Raw genomic sequence first — 16,710 nt, 5'->3', positions numbered from 1 at the left:
TTAATGAACAAAATGTTCAAATAAATTAATAAAGTCATTAAGTGAAAATACAGTGAAAGGCTCAAAGTTATGAGACCAAACCGCTAAACGTCCTCTTTTCAATCTATATAACGTTATATATAACTTTATTGACACGTTGCCGTGGATACGCATTGTTCTGCTTCTCTCCTGATGACGGCTCGCCTTGTTAGCCACCTGTCAATCAAAAAACAAATATTTTCTTCTAAATGGGGCCATTATTTACATTACTAACATCAAATTGTGTTGAAGAAGATTTTTTACTAGTGATTGAGACCATAGTGTTGTCCTAAAAAACATTTCTGAGGTAATAAATCAAGTGAGAAGTTTTCTCATTTTGCATTGAAATGAATGGACGGACATCTTTCTGCAGCCAAACTCAGCGCCCCCTGCTGGAATTTTTGGTAGAATGCAGCTTAAGGCACTTCCTGGTTTGCCTCCCTAAAAGAATAAATTTAATGTTCAGTCCAAGACAGAATGACATTCTGTGGTGTTATATTAGCAGAACCAGACAGGTTCAACCTCATTTTTTCCAGTTTAAGAAAAGAAAATACTTTTTTTAAAATCCAACTCGCATGAGTAGGTGGAAATGAAGATTTCCAATTCATCAAAATCCGTCTCCTCGCCAGCAGAGTTGTAAATGCTACCATGTCCCCATTAGGGACAGGACTCACTCCCCCAGTTACCTTAGATAATGTGTGGAAAACTACTCTCCCATGTGTTTGTGTGGGTAGAACCATTTTTGAAACTGGTCCAGTTCTGGGTGAGCGTGCTGCAAACATCAGTCACTAAAATGGGCTGCAAGGGCAATTACACACCATCAATGCACGTCCTCTTAATGTGCTTGTTTTTGCCACTGACGGGCTCGGATTGTTATGTTAAGTCCAGCTCAAGGAGAAGTCCTCTTAAACCTCTGAATTCCAGGAGATTTTGGTTCAAATTTGTCAAATTCCTCTGCATTAATTTCTGTCTCTGTTCAGCATCTTCCAGTCTGTCCTTACATCACATGCTTGGCTCCTTTTTCTCCACACAAGTTTGGCTATCAGTCAGATTTTTCTTTTTCTTTTTTTATTACAAGTATAAAGCTGCCAGGAACCAAAAATACAAACAAAAGACACAGGTTTCTATGGAAATGTACCATTTTTTTCACTATTTATACACACAAAAAAGCAGAAAACAATGAAATAAATAAATAACTATAAAAACATCAACAACATGTCTATTTGCATGTAAATTAAAATAGCAATAGTTAAGTACAAAGAAAATTCAAAATTTAAAAATGGTCTATCAACATAAATACATAAATATAAAATATGAAAATACATATCATATATAAATAAAGTTATCACTGTAAATAAAACATGCTGAGTGTATTATCAATAAATATATGGACTCCAGAGGGTTAATATTCATCCAGAACATTGAACATTTTTTAGATCACACCATGCTACAATTTCTGTACTCAGAACGAGACTTCTCCTTGAGTGAGACTTGATTAGACACAATGACATACAGACCAGATCAAGAGAAAGCTAAAGAAAAATGTTTAATTTCTCTGTAAGGTCCTTTCCATATTATTGTCAGACACACACAGAACAAACAAACACTTTTAGTGCATGTAATGTTTGTGCACAATTTGGCAGCAGCAGCGCTCTAACTCAATACCGGAGCAATTTAAAAAAAATTGTTGTCCCCCATTAGTCACTTAGACACAAAAACATGCACTGCAAAAAAGGTGTGTTATCTAAAAACAAGATAAAAACACTAAATCTGAGGGAAATGATCTTGCTGCATGACCTTGACAAGATTTCTTAAATTAAGATTGTTAAATCTAGAAATAAGCATGTTGAACACTTAAAATAAGAAATTAACTCTTAATTAACAATTAACAATCTTAATTTAAGAAATTAAATTATCTGTCCATGCAGCGAGATCATTTCCCTCAGATTTAGTGTTTTTATCTTGTTTTTTGACACAATTCTTTTGTGTGGGGAAATAAGGTCTTTTAAAAAAAAAAAAAACACTAATTCACACAAATAAACTTAAACTCTTGAACTAAACTCAAACATGCTCAGTAAAAAATGATGTTCCTACTTTACTCTCTCAGTTACATTATGTGTTAGCTGTATTATCTGGTTACTCATGATTGTTTTTGCAGTTTTTTGCAAGTTGCTCCACATTTAATCATGTTAAATGAAGCCAAGTAAATCATCCAGTGATGCTTTTATTCTTTGTAGGTTTTGCATCCTGATCTGGAGATAGCAGACAATGCATTCCCTCCGCCTCGCACCGCCGCCTCCAACCTCAAGTTGTTGGTAAGTCAGCATCACTATCACATGTCCTCCTTCTCCTTTCATTTGTGATCTTCCACATTAAGGCAATCACGTCCTCCTCCCACATGGAGGAGGACGGCAGAAAAACGTCTCTTATCACCAAAAGGTTAGAGTTGGAGTGAGGGCACTAACTGACGGGAACCCATTACCTTCTGTCTGTTTCCTAATTACCTTATCAGACTGCATTTGTGGCATAGTTGTTTGATGACATGTGTTTATGTATGTGTGTTTTCAGGACAAGGAGGTGAGGGCGGTCTTTCTCAGGTTGTTTGCTCAACTCTTCCAGGGCTACAGGTCCTGCCTGCAGCTCATCCGCATCCATTGTGAACCCGTTATTCACTTTCACAAGGTAACATTACAACATAATGGAATTCCCAGCGCTGAAATTTAAAATTTTGCAAAAAGAGAACCTGATTTTCCAATATGTGACCTTTGATTAAACTCCTTTGCAGCAATTGCTCTGCTGCAAACACATTGTTCTTTTTTATCTGCCAAGAATGTTTTAGCCCGAGTCCAGCAGCGAGGGTGGAATTACGTGTAAAGACCTGACAGATAAACCTGTCAGGGGCGTTTAGAAGTGTGTGTGTGTGAGTGTGCGTGTTGTTTTAAATGTGTTGTTGAGCCTCCGTGACTCTTCCGTGATGGGATCCTTTTGTTTATGCAAGCTTCGGACAAAGTCCCGTAACCTTGGGCAAAGCCCGGCAATGAGCCATATGAAACGTATTAGGTTTACATTTTTGTTTTGCGCCGGGGCTTTTGTTTGTTCGTGTCTGTGGTGTCTCCGTGGTAACCCCTCAGCACATCATCCTCAAAGTACCCCACATGGATCACATTATAAACAAACGCTTTTTTCGCCTGGAATCGCTGAGTGGGGGGAAGGCTTTGACTCAACTGTGTTTTGTCTCTTCTAACCACAACAAGCACAAATAATTATGCAGAAAGTAAATTAAAATCATTTGCATGTAATAATTTATATTTATTCCTCCTTTTTTTTTATACATCCTGCAGAACTTCTCCATGATTTCAGCAGTAAATGAGGCCGGTCTGCAGGCCTCCTTGCAGAGATATATTTTGTAATCTTATTCTATAAATGGCTGTGATCACTATGCTTATCCAGATTCACAAAATTGTTCTTAAGATAAAACTTAAGAAAAATCCTTAAGAAAAAAAAAAGATGGTCCTAAGAATGTTCTTAAATGCTATTCACCATTTTCTTTACCAGTGCATAACATAATTATGCAGAAAGTAAATTAAAATCATTTGCATGTAATAATTTATATTTATCCCCCCCCCCCCCCCCCCTTTTTTTTTATACATCCTGCAGAACTTATCCATGATTTCAGCAGTAAACAAGGCCGGTCTGCAGGCCTCCTTGCAGAGATATTTCTGTAATCTTCTGTGAGACTTCATTACTCATTACTCATTCATACTCAATGACATACAGACCAGATTCACAAAATTGTTCTTAAGATTAAACTTATGAAAAATCCTTAAGAAAAAAAAAAAAAATGTACCTAAGAATGTTCTTAAATGCTATTCACCATTTTCTTTACCAGTACATAAAATAATTATGCAGAAAATCATTTGCACGTCATAATTTAGATTTATTCCCCTTTTTTTTTATACATCCTGCAGAATTTATCCATGATTTCAGCAGTAAACGAGGCCGGTCTGCAGACCCCCTTGCAGAGATATTTGTGTGAGACTTCATTAGACACATACAGACCAGGGGCCAGATTCACAAAATTGTTCTTAAGATAAAACTTAGGAACATCTTTTTTTTTTCTTAAGGATTTTTCTTAAGAATGTTCTTAAATGCAATTCACCATTTTCTTTACCAGTACATAAAATAATCATGCAGAAAGTAAATTAAAATCATTTGCATGTAATAATTTATATTTATTCCTCCCTTTTTTGTATACATCCTGCAGAACTTATCCATGATTTCAGCAGTAAACGAGGCCGGTCTGCAGACCTCCTTGCAAAGATATTTCTGTAATCTTATTCTATAAATGGCTGTGATCACTATGCTTATCCAGATTCACAAAATTGTTCTTAAGATAAAACTTAAGAAAAATCCTTAAGAAAAAAAAAAAAAAAGATGTTCATAAGAATGTTCTTAAATGCTATTGACCATTTTCTTTACCTGTACATAAAATAAGTATGCAGAAAGTAAATTAAAATCATTTGCATCTAATAATTTAGATTCATTTCCCCCCCTTTTTTTATACATCCTGCAGAACTTATCCATGATTCCAGCAGTAAACGAGGCCGGTTTGCAGGCCTCCTTGCAGAGATATTTGTGTAATCTTATTCTATAAATGGCTGTGATCACTACGCTTGTCCAGATTCACAAAATTGTTCTTGAGATAAAACTTAAGAAAAATCCTTAAAAAAAAAAAAAAGGTTTGTTCCTAGGAATGTTCTTAAATTCTATTCACCATTTTCTTTACCAGTACATGCAATAATCATGCAGAAAGTGAATTAAAATCATTTGCATGTAATAATTTAGATGTATTCCCCCTTTTTTTTTATATACATCCTGCAGAACTTATCCATGATTTCAGCAGTAAACGAGGCCGGTCTGCAGGCCTCCTTGCAGAGATATTTCTGTAATCATATTCTATAAATGGCTGTGATCACTATGCTTGTGTTTCATTCTGTAGCACATCCATATGAACAGGATTATGCATTGCTCCCATGTGTGTGGGATTGAAACTGATCTAATTCTGACATTCTCCAGACTGCCTTCCTGGGCCAGCGAGGCCTCATTGAGAATGATTTTCTGACCAAGGTTCTGGATGGCATGGCCTTCGCTGGCTTCGTCTCAGAGAGAGGTCCGCCTTACCGAGCCTGCGACCTCTTTGATGAGGTACCGTACCATCACGCTCCACTTACAGCTCTGCTTTATTACCCTTTACATTTTTAGCTGTGTGTGTGTGTGTGTGGAGAAGTTCATACGCAAACATATTTTTACACTCAAGTGACTTTTTAAAAAAAGCTTTTAATGTTGACTGCTGACGTATGTATCATAATACTCTCTCAGTTATGATAGTGACCTAGTTATTCTGCTGGAACATTGTGATGTATTATACAAGATGATCTTTAAAGGAAAAGGTCAGCCCAATACCAAAATTACATATTTCTCCTCCTGCCTGCAGTGCTGTTTGTCAATTTAGATTGTTCTGCTGTGAGTTGCAGAGTTTTGGAGTTATAAACTACAGGCCAAAAGTTTAGAAGCAGCTTAAATTTTCTGTTCACAATGACTATCTTTAAAACCAGAATAGATTCTTTGGATTTTTGGATGCGTTTTCTGCATGATCAGACTTTTCCTTTATTGATTTGAACCATTTTCCTCCATTGACCTTTAGGTAAACATTGATGTTAGACCTTTGAATAAATGTTAAGAAAAGAAAAGGGCTTAGTTTTAGGGTTGGGAAGATTCTTTTTCTTTTTGCCTTGGAATAGAAAAAGGGTCAGATATATTAACTTTTTATACTAGTGTTTGATTGAAGTTAAAAATTCTGTTATCATGATAACCTTGGTTCCATTATATTCAAAAGAATACGTTCATCTCTACATGTTATCTCCAACACTCCAGACTGATAAAAAGCCCTACAGGTAAGAGGGAACATGTGTGTGTTTGACTGTCCCTTTAATAAAGTGTATTGTTGTTGTGTTGTCTGTTGTTGTGTAGCTGGTGGCCTTAGACACTGACAGCTTTAAAGACGAGGAGGTCAGCCCTGCCAAGCTGCAGAAGCACATCAGGTCCTTCTCTGAGCAGCTCTATAGAAACGTAAGACTTGATGCACAATGCAGGGTTCCTCCTGTTACCATTCTCTGCACCTGTTCTGCTGTGTATCCACAGCTGTGGATCCTATTAATGCATGTGGTTCTCTGTCTTTAGGAGAACCCGAACCCCCACATGGCATTCCAGAAAGTGCCTCGGCCGTCGGAGGGATCCCACCTGCGGGTGCACCAGGTCCCCTTCCCCCCGCTGGATGATGATAAGGTGGAGCGGTTGGTGCTGGAGGGCGTGGCTAAACACTGCAGCACGCCTCCTTCTGCACGACCGGAGAAGAAGTGTGTCGTACCTCCTGGTCCTCCTGTCGGTACGTTTGTGATGAGTCTTTACTTACCTGCAGCGTTTTCTTTCTGTTAAATCTCTCTCACAGTGATAGCTTTAACACAGTTCTGCCCTACAAAAACTAACTGCAGTAACTCCGCAAAGGTTAAAACTGAAAAAAAACTGCTTTAATGTTTTTTAACTGGCCAGCCAAATGGGAACGCTGGGAAAAGACGACAGGGTGTTTATAAGTGGTCCCTTAGCCTGGTAAGAGCTTCTGTACATTTAATGACTTTAAACACCCTTCCCTATGTTGACATGATTGACTGAACGATTGGTCCAGCAATGCACAGCAACATACAATATATATATACAATACAGGAAAAATGCCTTAAATTAACTGGAGGGGGAAAAAAGATGCAAAAAGCGTTTAGGACATGCAATCTACCATACTTCTTTTTTTACCTCTAAGATCAGATATTTTTTTCCTCTCAAAAAAAAATGTCAGGAGAGTTCCAGAAATCTTAAAATAATGCCTGAAGTCTTTGCAATTATTATTTTCAAAATATGTATAAACAAAACAAAAGTCTAAAGTGCTTCATAAGCATCATTAGATCTTCCTGTATGCTTCTTGGTAGATAAGTGATATGACACTTATTTCTACATGCATTGATGATGTAATATTTATGCTCAAAAATCACTATCTAGATAATAATTTCCTTATAAATATACTTACTCTAATCTCTATTATTCTTTTCTTCAATATTCAACACAATGAGAATACAAGATAAGAAATAGAAGCAGACTGCTTTGATTTTCAAGTTGGATTTTGTAGTTACTGTAATTTTTATATTATCTGAAATAAAGCAAATTTGAAATCTAAAATGTTGTTATAAGATAAAATGTATGAACTTATAAAACATGTAGTTACTGCAGTTAGACTCTGTAGGACAGAGCAGGTATCTGCAGAACACGTCTTTGCTGTGATGTCTGCAGCAGCTGTAGCTTCAACCTGCACTGATTCCTCTCCTGTTCTGTCTTTCTGTCTTCTAGTGTCCATCATGGGGAAGATCGGCTCCGTGTTCAACAGCGCCCGCAGGCTGGAGGTGGTGCGGAGCTGCATCTCCTTCATCTTCGACAACAAAACCCTGGAGACTGAAAAGGTGAACATCAGGGCAGCTCATCAACCTTTAAACCAGGGGCCGGATTCAGGAAGCATTCTTAAGAAAAAAGATGCTTCTTAAGTGCCACTTTTTTCTTAACTTTGCTCTTAAGACAAAATTTAAGAAGATTTGGTATTCATGAAGAAATTCTTCAGTTTTCTTTAGTTGTTTTCTTAAGTTTCTTCTTAAGTTTTTTCCTAAGATAGAACTTGAGAACAAATGAGATTCTTGAAAACAAAGTTCTTAGATTCCTTCTGATATTTAACTTTAAGAGAAGCCCTCAGCAGTCTGAACACAGCTACAGTGGAAAGGAAAGTCTTGATTTGTATTTTTGCATTTTTTTTAAGAAATTTATTTGATTTCTTAAATATTTAGTTTAGCCCTAGACTAATTTGTTAACAAATGTATTATCCTGGCAGTTGACATATAATGTAAATGTCCTTTCAGTCTGTGTGACATGTGACACTATTCCTAGATTACACTACAATGTTCTCTTAGTAAATCACAGAGGCAGTTGTTGTATTTGATACGACTTCATTAATCATTATGAACATATTATTTAAGTAGGACAAGTTACTGAAACCACACAAGTGATCTCAAGTTAAAAATCTAAGAAAGTCCTAAGTGAGAAAACTAAGAAGTTCCTAAGACAAACGACAATTTTTAAGAAAAAAAATGGTGAATAGCATTTAAGAACATTCACTTTTTTCCTTAAGAATTTTCTTAAATTTTATCTTAAGAACAATTTTGTGTATCCGGCCCCAGCTCATTAACACGAGGCACCAGTCAGACCGTTCTGAAGCTGCAGACCCTCCTCACCTTCATCATCCTCATATCTTCTATCTGCCACACAGACACAGAAACAGAAAGCTCCTGTAGTCAATCACACTACATCCTGTTGATACCTTGTTGGCTTTGTGAAGCAACAGTTATTGTTTCAGCTCGGAGCTCAAAGCGTTCCTGTCTCTGGTCTCTGCCTCTACCAGCAGCTACACTACACAGAGGTGTCCTTGGTGCATGTGATTCTACACTGTATGCATCCAATGTGTTGCATGTGGGATAGTTGCCAGTGACTTTATGTATCCCACTGGCTCCGTATAGAAGTTATATAATGCTGGGCTGCATCTGTGCAAATGTAAGAATGCATAGCATGTATCCTCTGAACCCCCCGTGAGCCTGTAAATCCCTTCACTGCCAAACGGTCACTCAGCATGCAGTAAGTAGCTGGAAGTAGAGTTCTGGACTGGACATAGTGTTACTGTAAACAATCTTCCACGTAAATAATATTTCATAAAACAAGGGGTCTGCTTGAGCCTGAAAATCTCACATATTAAGGTTTCTTGATGATCACAAATTATCTTCTTTCCATCTCTGATCAACCTCTTTTCACATCAGTCTCTTTATTTAGAGGGACACTACAGGCTTAAAGTTTGGAAGCAACTTAAATTTTCTGTTTACAATGTCTTCCTTAAAAACCAGTATGGAGTTGGATGTATTTACTGCATGATCAGACTTTACTTTCATTGAATTGAACCATTTTCCTCCATTGACCTTTAGGTATAGATTGATGTTAGCAGACCATTACTGAATAAATGTTACCAAAAGAAAAGAAGGGCTTAGTTTTAGGGTTGAGAAGATTTGGAAGAGTCACAACTTCAGTGCAAAAATAAAAAAGCAAATCACAGTTTGCATTATTCACTTTAAGTCTGGAGTTTGGATACAAAAATCTCAATAAATCTCAAAGTCTAAGCAATAAAAACCCAAAGACCTGATAATTATAGTAAAATGTGTTCTAATAAGTGACTCTTTATATAATAATCATGTTTATATTGTTGCAAAGTATAGCAATGATAATCTTTTTTTGTACAAATTTGATCTTGCGTCCAAACTTTTGGCCTGTAGTGTACATATTTTTTCATTTCTAAAACCATTTTTTTTAACCTTTGTATTTACAGACTTTGCCGGCTGCTCTTCGAGCCCTGAAAGGAAAGTCAGCTCGCCAATGTTTGACTGAAGAACTGAGTCTTCACGTGCAGCAGAACCGAGCCATACTGGACCACCAGCAGTTTGATTACATCATCCGTATGATGAACTGTGCCCTCCAGGTGAGTCCCAGACCCTGTTACTGCATCTGTACTGGCAACTGATGGGAAACCTGAACAATCCTCCATACAGGCATGGACAGGTACTGCTGTTATTCTAAACAAAGGTAAAAGTTACGGTAACACTTTATATTAGGGAACACACATTCAGCATTAATTAGCTGCTTATTAGCATGCAAATAAGTAACATATTGGCTCTTAATGAGTCATTATTAAGTAGTTATTAATGCCTTATTCTGCATGGCCTTATTATACAACCAGTAAGACATTAACTAAGAGTTTTCCCTCAATAACCTCAGAATTATTGATTATTATTAGTAAGTAAGGAAGTTGTTGGATATGGACAAGGATTGGTAGATTGTAATGTCAATCATTACTCTACAAAGTGGGTCACTTTGCTCCAAAGTTAGTCTACTGTTTTTGGGACGCAAGTACTTTTCAATAGTAAATACAGATGGTGTAAAAAATGTTTTTCTTTTGTTAGTTTTTTTGTTCTGTGTGTCGATTATGTGTGTAGGTGAATGCACAGTCCTTCCAAGTTTTACCTTGTTGTAAAGGTGACTAATCAGGCTATCCAACTATATATAATACAACCCCAGTTAGTATTATTAAAGGGGAGAAATAATCGACACAAACTTTCTTTGAGGATTTTATAAAGCAAAAAAAAAATCCTCTAAATAAAAATCCTGGCTAACTTGCTGCTAAACTTGTAAACCTGTAAAACTCTTCAGGTCTGCGTGCTATGAATTGTTGCCTGAAGAAGAACTCCATAGAAGACTTCTCTCTGATGGTCTTGTTTTCTTATTTAGGTCATATAGATGCATCGGTGTTAAACTGAGACTGCTTTATAACTGAAAAAACCTCCTTGTTGCAGCTTTAAGTCCTTTAACAAGCAACACTTACTAACTTATCTAACAGTAATTGTTTTCAGCTTCTACAATCTCATTTTCTGTTGCTCTTCTCTGTTTTTCATCATTGTAAATTTGATCGTTTGGGGTTTTTGGACTTTTAAATCGGACTAAACAATCAATTCTTAAATGTCGCCTCATGCTCAATAAATTTCCGATGGTCCTGTGTGACATCTGGTGCACTGAAGGCTGAAATGATTAATAAAAAAAAATCAGAAACAACAACTAAAACATGTGCTTCTAACACCAAACATAATGCAACATTCAGTGAAATTGCATCATATGTTAGTAACTATGATGAATGGTAGGTGGTCCTTAAGGTTTGTAGTTCTGAGTGAAATTGTTTTCTGCTGATAAAACAACTGAAGCTGCAAAACTTTGTACACTTCAGGACAAAAGCTTGGAAGCAACTTCAATTTTCTGCTCACAATGTCTTTCTTAGAAACCAGTTTGGATTCTTTGGATTTTTTTATGTGTTTCCTGCATGATCAGACTTTACCTTTATTGAACTGAACCATTTTCCTCCATTAACCTTTAGGTAAACATTGATGTTATCAGACCATTGCTGAATGAATGCTAACAACAGAAAAGAATGGCTTAGTTTTAGGGTTGAGAAGATTTGGAAGAGTCACAACTTCAGTGCAAAAGTATAAAACAAATCACAGTTTGCATTATTTTATTTTTTTATTTGATAAGGACAATGCACATGAATCAATATATCAGCAAAAGCATCAATATAAATATGCCGGTTGCTAAATTTCACCCGTTGTCCTAAGGCAGGTACACAAAACATACAGACAATATATCATGACAAATAGATAAAACATTTAGAAATCTTACACAAAAAATAAATCCTGATTCATGTTGAGGTTAAAAGTTCAGACATAGAATAGAAAAGATAAGGTGGTGTAACTGTCACAGTTTCTAATATGAGCTGGCAGCATGTTCCACCACTGTTATTCACTTTATCTCTTTGGCTTTTGAGAGTTTGTATTCAAAAATCCCAATAAATCTCAACTGTGTTCATATCTCTGACAAAAGAAAAAAAGAGTACAGATTTATACATTAAGGAAAGAAGGAAACACAACTTGACCTTGTTGCAAAGTATAGCAATGATAATCTTGTTTTGTCCAAATTCGATCTTGCTTCCAAACTTTTGTCCTGTAGTTTATATAATTTAAAATAATTCCGATGAGGAATGTGACCTGAGCTGTTGTGGTCGGCTGAACTTCCCCCAGACTGTCGTTTCAAACATTTCAGAATCTGAACTGAAACTTTTCAGAGATTATTTCAATAACATTTCTTTCCAGCAGACCACAGTAAAGGTTAGCAGATGTCTTTCTTTTCCAGTTGCTCAACAGATTTTTCCAAAACCAACCAAAATTTCAAAGTTCACCAAAAACTTTGGCATCCAAAAAAAAAAAAAAAAAAAGCATATTTTTCTGACCCAGATTTTGACCAGAACATCTAAAAACTGAGGTCACTGCAAGTGCACATACTGTACATTTCTGGCTAAATGTCTTTTTCAGATTTCCAGCAGATGCAATATTTTACGAGATGTAATTTGTTCAAGTTTAACAAAAGCAATGTGGAAGCATGACGGCAGGACACATCCACACATATAGAGCAAACCTGTCCTTGTTTTTTTTTTGTTTTTTTGTTCCTGAGCTGCTGGTTGTTTGTCAGATGGTGTGTTTGTGTCTCTGTGGTGCCCTCATGCCTCGGCTACTTGTCAAAGTGAGTAAGTAATGTGTTTTTGTGCAGCTCATAAAGAGTCAGTGAGGCTTCACTCAACCAGAGCAGCCGGCTCTTTATTGGTACTTCCTCATGTTTTACTGCCTTGAATCAGCCCTTTCCGGGGATTTTAATAATTTTAAACAGTCCTCACAGAGTGCAGCTTTTATGGAGTGACTTTAGATTCCACTCATTCTTTTTCTCCCTCAAATGATAAAAAGCCAATTAATCCCTCCATCTGCCCGGGCCAGGGACATGCGAGGTCGTTGGACGTGTCTTTTTTTTTTTTTTTGCACCACAATTACACAAGGGGGTAAAAAAAGGAGGCCAAGTGCAGCGTTGATGACTCGGGCCAATAAAACGTCTACCTGGCAACGCTGCTGACGTGCAGATTTAATTATTTATGTGTCTCCACGTGTGCAGGAAGACTTGGAAAGAAAAAGGTTCATCGATTTTATGCAGCTTAACGTCTGACTGTCTAGTGCATGGGTCTCAAACTCGCGGCCCGCGGGCCAATTGTGGCCCTCGTGACGATATTTTGTGGCCCTCACCTTGATATGAAAGTTTAATGTGAGTTTTATATGAATGGCACTTTACCGTGTTGTGTGTGGAAGGTCCCTTTAATTACTTTTTTTGGTAATTGTTTGTCTTTTCTGTAATTTTGTGTCTTTTTTAAGTAATTTAGTTTTTTTTCTGTCATTGTGTGTCTTTTTCAGTCATTTTTTTAAATAACTTTGTGTCTTTTTTGGTAATTCTGTGTATTTTTTGGTAATTTCGTCTCTTTTTTTGTAATTTTGTGTCTTTTTAAAGTAATTTTGTGTCTTTTTGGGTCATTTTGTGTCTTTTTTTTTAAATAATTTTGTGTCTTTTTTTGATAATTCTGTGTATTTTTTGGTCATTTTGTGTCTTTTTTGGGTCATTTTGTGTCTTTTTTTTGGTCATTTTGTGTCTTTTTTCTGTCATTTTGTGTCTTTTTGGTCATTTTGTGTCTTTTTTAAGTAATTTAGTGTTTTTTCAGTCATTTTGTGTCTTTTCTTTAGTCATTCTGTCTTTTTTTGGTCATTTTGATACTGCCCCCAGCGACCCCCAGGTATTTTCAGTTTGAGATCCCTGGTCTAGTTTCTCTGTGATGTGTAATTGTTGAAAAACCAAAAAGTGTCAAGATGTCTGGATTAAAAAAAAACTCCCATCTCTTTTGCACGGCCTCTCAAATGAAGTCTAAAGTGATGCATGTTGTTTCATTGTCCCATTGTTGTGGACAGAGCTGTCTTCTTTGTGTGTTAAAATGAGATCCTGATGTGTTAGCTTTTGTTGGAAGCGAGGAGCGATAATTGTTCCAAAGCTGGACACGAAATGAGCTTCAACACGAAATGATGAACAATGCAGCAAAAACCTCCCCCAAGGATGCCACGGTGGGGAGATAAATATGAAATGCACAATCCTTGTCATAGTTCTACAATTTTGTCAAAAGCAGATTATTATTGATTGTCATTCACATCTGGAAAAATGCAAGAAAAAAAGCTGGTGAGCCCACAGAGGGGGTAACGTTGACTGTTGCTTTTGTGGCTTTTATCTTAATAATAGTTCTATAATACATAGAGGTCAAACTTTGAATATAGACTAAATGTGCACATGTCATCACCATATAGTAATATTTATGAATTACAGCCTCCAAGTGAGTTTTAAAGACCAATTTCACTGCCTTGATTTTTTTTTTCTCTGGCATGCTGCTGAAAAGTCAATGATCCACAGCCACACATGAGGGGAAAAAGTCATAATTTTACACATGGAGAAGAGATCTGGGGCCGGATTCACAAAGCATTACTAAGAAAAAAATGCTTCTTAAGTGCCACTTTTTTCTTTACTTTGCTCTTAAGACAAAAATTTAAGAAGATTTTGTATTCATGAAGAAATTCTTATCTTTTCTTTAGTTGTTTTCTTAACTCTCTTCTTCATTTTTTTCCTAAGATAGAACTTGAGAACAAATGAGATTCTTGAAAACAAAGTTCTTCTCATATTACTTCACAGCTTTAAGAGAATCCCTCAGCAGTCTAAATACAGCTACAGTGAAAAAGGTGAAAAGGAAAGTCTGGATATTTATTTACCTGAAGAAAAGTTAAAAATCTAAGAACTTCCTAAGTGAGAAAACTAAGAAGTTCCTAAGACAAATGACAATTCTTAAGAAAAAAATGGTGAAAAGCATGAAAGAACATTCTTAGTAACATCCTATTTTTTTTCTTAAGGATTTTCTTAAGTTTTATCTTAAGAACAATTTTGTGAATCTGGCCCCTGATGTGGAGTGAATTTTTTGTTTTAACTGCAGCATAGGGCGAGATAAAATCTGCATACAAATCAGGAAGAGTACAAAAGACTACAAGAGTTTTTTTGAAGAGACTACAAAAAAATGACTACAAAGACATGCAAAAGGCTACAAAGCCAAAATATATAAAGAGATGCAAAACAGTGACCGCCAGGATTATAAAAAGGTGCAAAACCATGAATAAAAATAAAATGACAACAAAGACACAAAGAGCAACTACAAAGAGACGCAAAATGACCACATGAAGACACGAAACAACTACAAGGAGACACAAAACAACTACAAAGAGACGCAAAATGACCACATGAAGACACAAAACAACTACAAAAAGATGCAAAATGACCACATGAAGACACGAAACAACTGCAAAAAGATGCAAAATGACCACATGAAGACACAAAACGACAAAGAGATGCAAAATGACCACATGAACACACAAAACAACTACAAAGAGATGCAAAATGACCACATAAAGACACAAAACGACAAAGAGATTCAAAATGACCACATGAAGACACGAAACAATTACAAAGAGACGCAAAACAACTACAAAGAGACACAAAATGACCACATGAAGACACAAAACAACTACAAAAAGATGCAAAATGACCATATGAAGACACGAAACAACTACAAAAAGATGCAAAATGACCATATGAAGACACGAAACAACTACAAAAAGATGCAAAATGACCATATGAAGACACGAAACAACTACAAAGAGATGCAAAATGACCACATGAAGACACAAAACAACTACAAAGAGATGCAAAATCACCACACGAAGACACAAAACAACTACAAAGAGACGCAAAGCCACTACAGAAAAGGGCAAAACAGCAAGATAAAATCTGCCTTTTTCAGTTGGATCTTTGTTTTTTAAATTATAATTATTTTTGTTTTGTATTGTTTGTCATTCTTTCCCTCTCACTTCAAGATGGAAGCCAGGCATTTGTTCCTGGCTTTCATTTCTTGGTCTCAGCTCAGTTGTGAGAGATTTGTCTCAGATGAGCTGTGAAAGGAATATAAATAGTAAATTGCCGGGCCAGTAATTACTTTCATACTCTGAGCTCTGCCCTTTCTTTCAACGCCCAGCCACGCAAGAACCCCAAAATTATATTATACAGAGAAGGGTGTGTGTGTTTTAAAGATCCTGAGTGACCTATCCTGTAAAAAATGTTGCTCGCTCTTCCTACAATGACAGCATGATGCCTCATTAGGATTCCTGGCGTCGGTGTTGATGTGACACATTGATTTTCAACAACATCATCGTTATGAGGCCAATTACGACATCCATCGTTCACCTCAGGCTAAGTGACAGTTCACTTCTGTTGTCTGGTTACAATCAGTGTTGGCGAGGGGAGCCGAGCCGCAGGAAGTGGAATGTAATACAAAATGTGCACTAGGTCAAAGGTTAGGATGTTAAAAATCAGGTGGTACACTGCCAAAAAAAGGTGTCTAAAAACCAAATAAAAACACTAAATCTGAGGGAAATGATCTTGCTGCATGGACAGATAATTTACCTTGACAAGATTGTAGTTCATGTGGTCATTTTGCGTCTCTTTGTAGTTGTTTTGCGTCTCTTTGTAGTTGTTTTGCATCTCTTTGTAGTTGTTTTGCGTCTCTTTGTAGTTGTTTTGTGTCTTCATGTGGTCATTTTGCATCTCTTTGTAGTTGTTTTGTATCTTCATGTGGTCATTTTGCATCTCTTTGTAGTTGTTTTGTGTCTTCATGTGGTCATTTTGCGTCTCTTTGTAGTTGTTTTGTGTCTTCATGTGGTCATTTTGCATCTCTTTGTAGTTGTTTTGTGTCTTCATGTGGTCATTTTGCATCTCTTTGTAGTTGTTTTGCATCTCTTTGTAGTTTTGTGTCTTCATGTGGTCATTTTGCGTCTCTTTGTAGTTGTTTTGTGTCTTCATGGGGTCATTTTGCATCTCTTTGTAGTTGTTTTGTGTCCTCATGTGGTCATTTTGCATCTCTTTGTAGTTGTTTTGCATCTCTTTGTAGTTGTTTTGTGTCTTCATGTGGTCATTTTGCATCTCTTTGTAGTTGTTTTGCGTCTTCAT

At 36.5% G+C, this 16,710-nt stretch overlaps 1 protein-coding gene across 1 annotated transcript in view; it reads left to right on the top strand.

Moving 5' to 3' along the window:
* sbf2 (SET binding factor 2) overlaps positions 1–16,710 on the top strand; it is a 177,441-nt gene that overhangs the window by 85,541 nt on the left and 75,190 nt on the right. The window contains 7 exon segments of the mRNA XM_059359455.1: positions 2,256–2,333; positions 2,587–2,700; positions 5,095–5,223; positions 6,049–6,147; positions 6,259–6,463; positions 7,471–7,580; positions 9,536–9,685. Of these exon segments, the coding sequence (XP_059215438.1) occupies positions 2,256–2,333; positions 2,587–2,700; positions 5,095–5,223; positions 6,049–6,147; positions 6,259–6,463; positions 7,471–7,580; positions 9,536–9,685 (885 nt within the window).

This window comes from Centropristis striata, chromosome 2, assembly GCF_030273125.1.
Source record: "Centropristis striata isolate RG_2023a ecotype Rhode Island chromosome 2, C.striata_1.0, whole genome shotgun sequence".
Lineage (NCBI taxonomy): Eukaryota > Metazoa > Chordata > Actinopteri > Perciformes > Serranidae > Centropristis > Centropristis striata.
The sequence above is the reverse complement of the archived record's forward strand: the minus strand, read 5'-3'. Positions and strand labels throughout refer to the sequence as shown.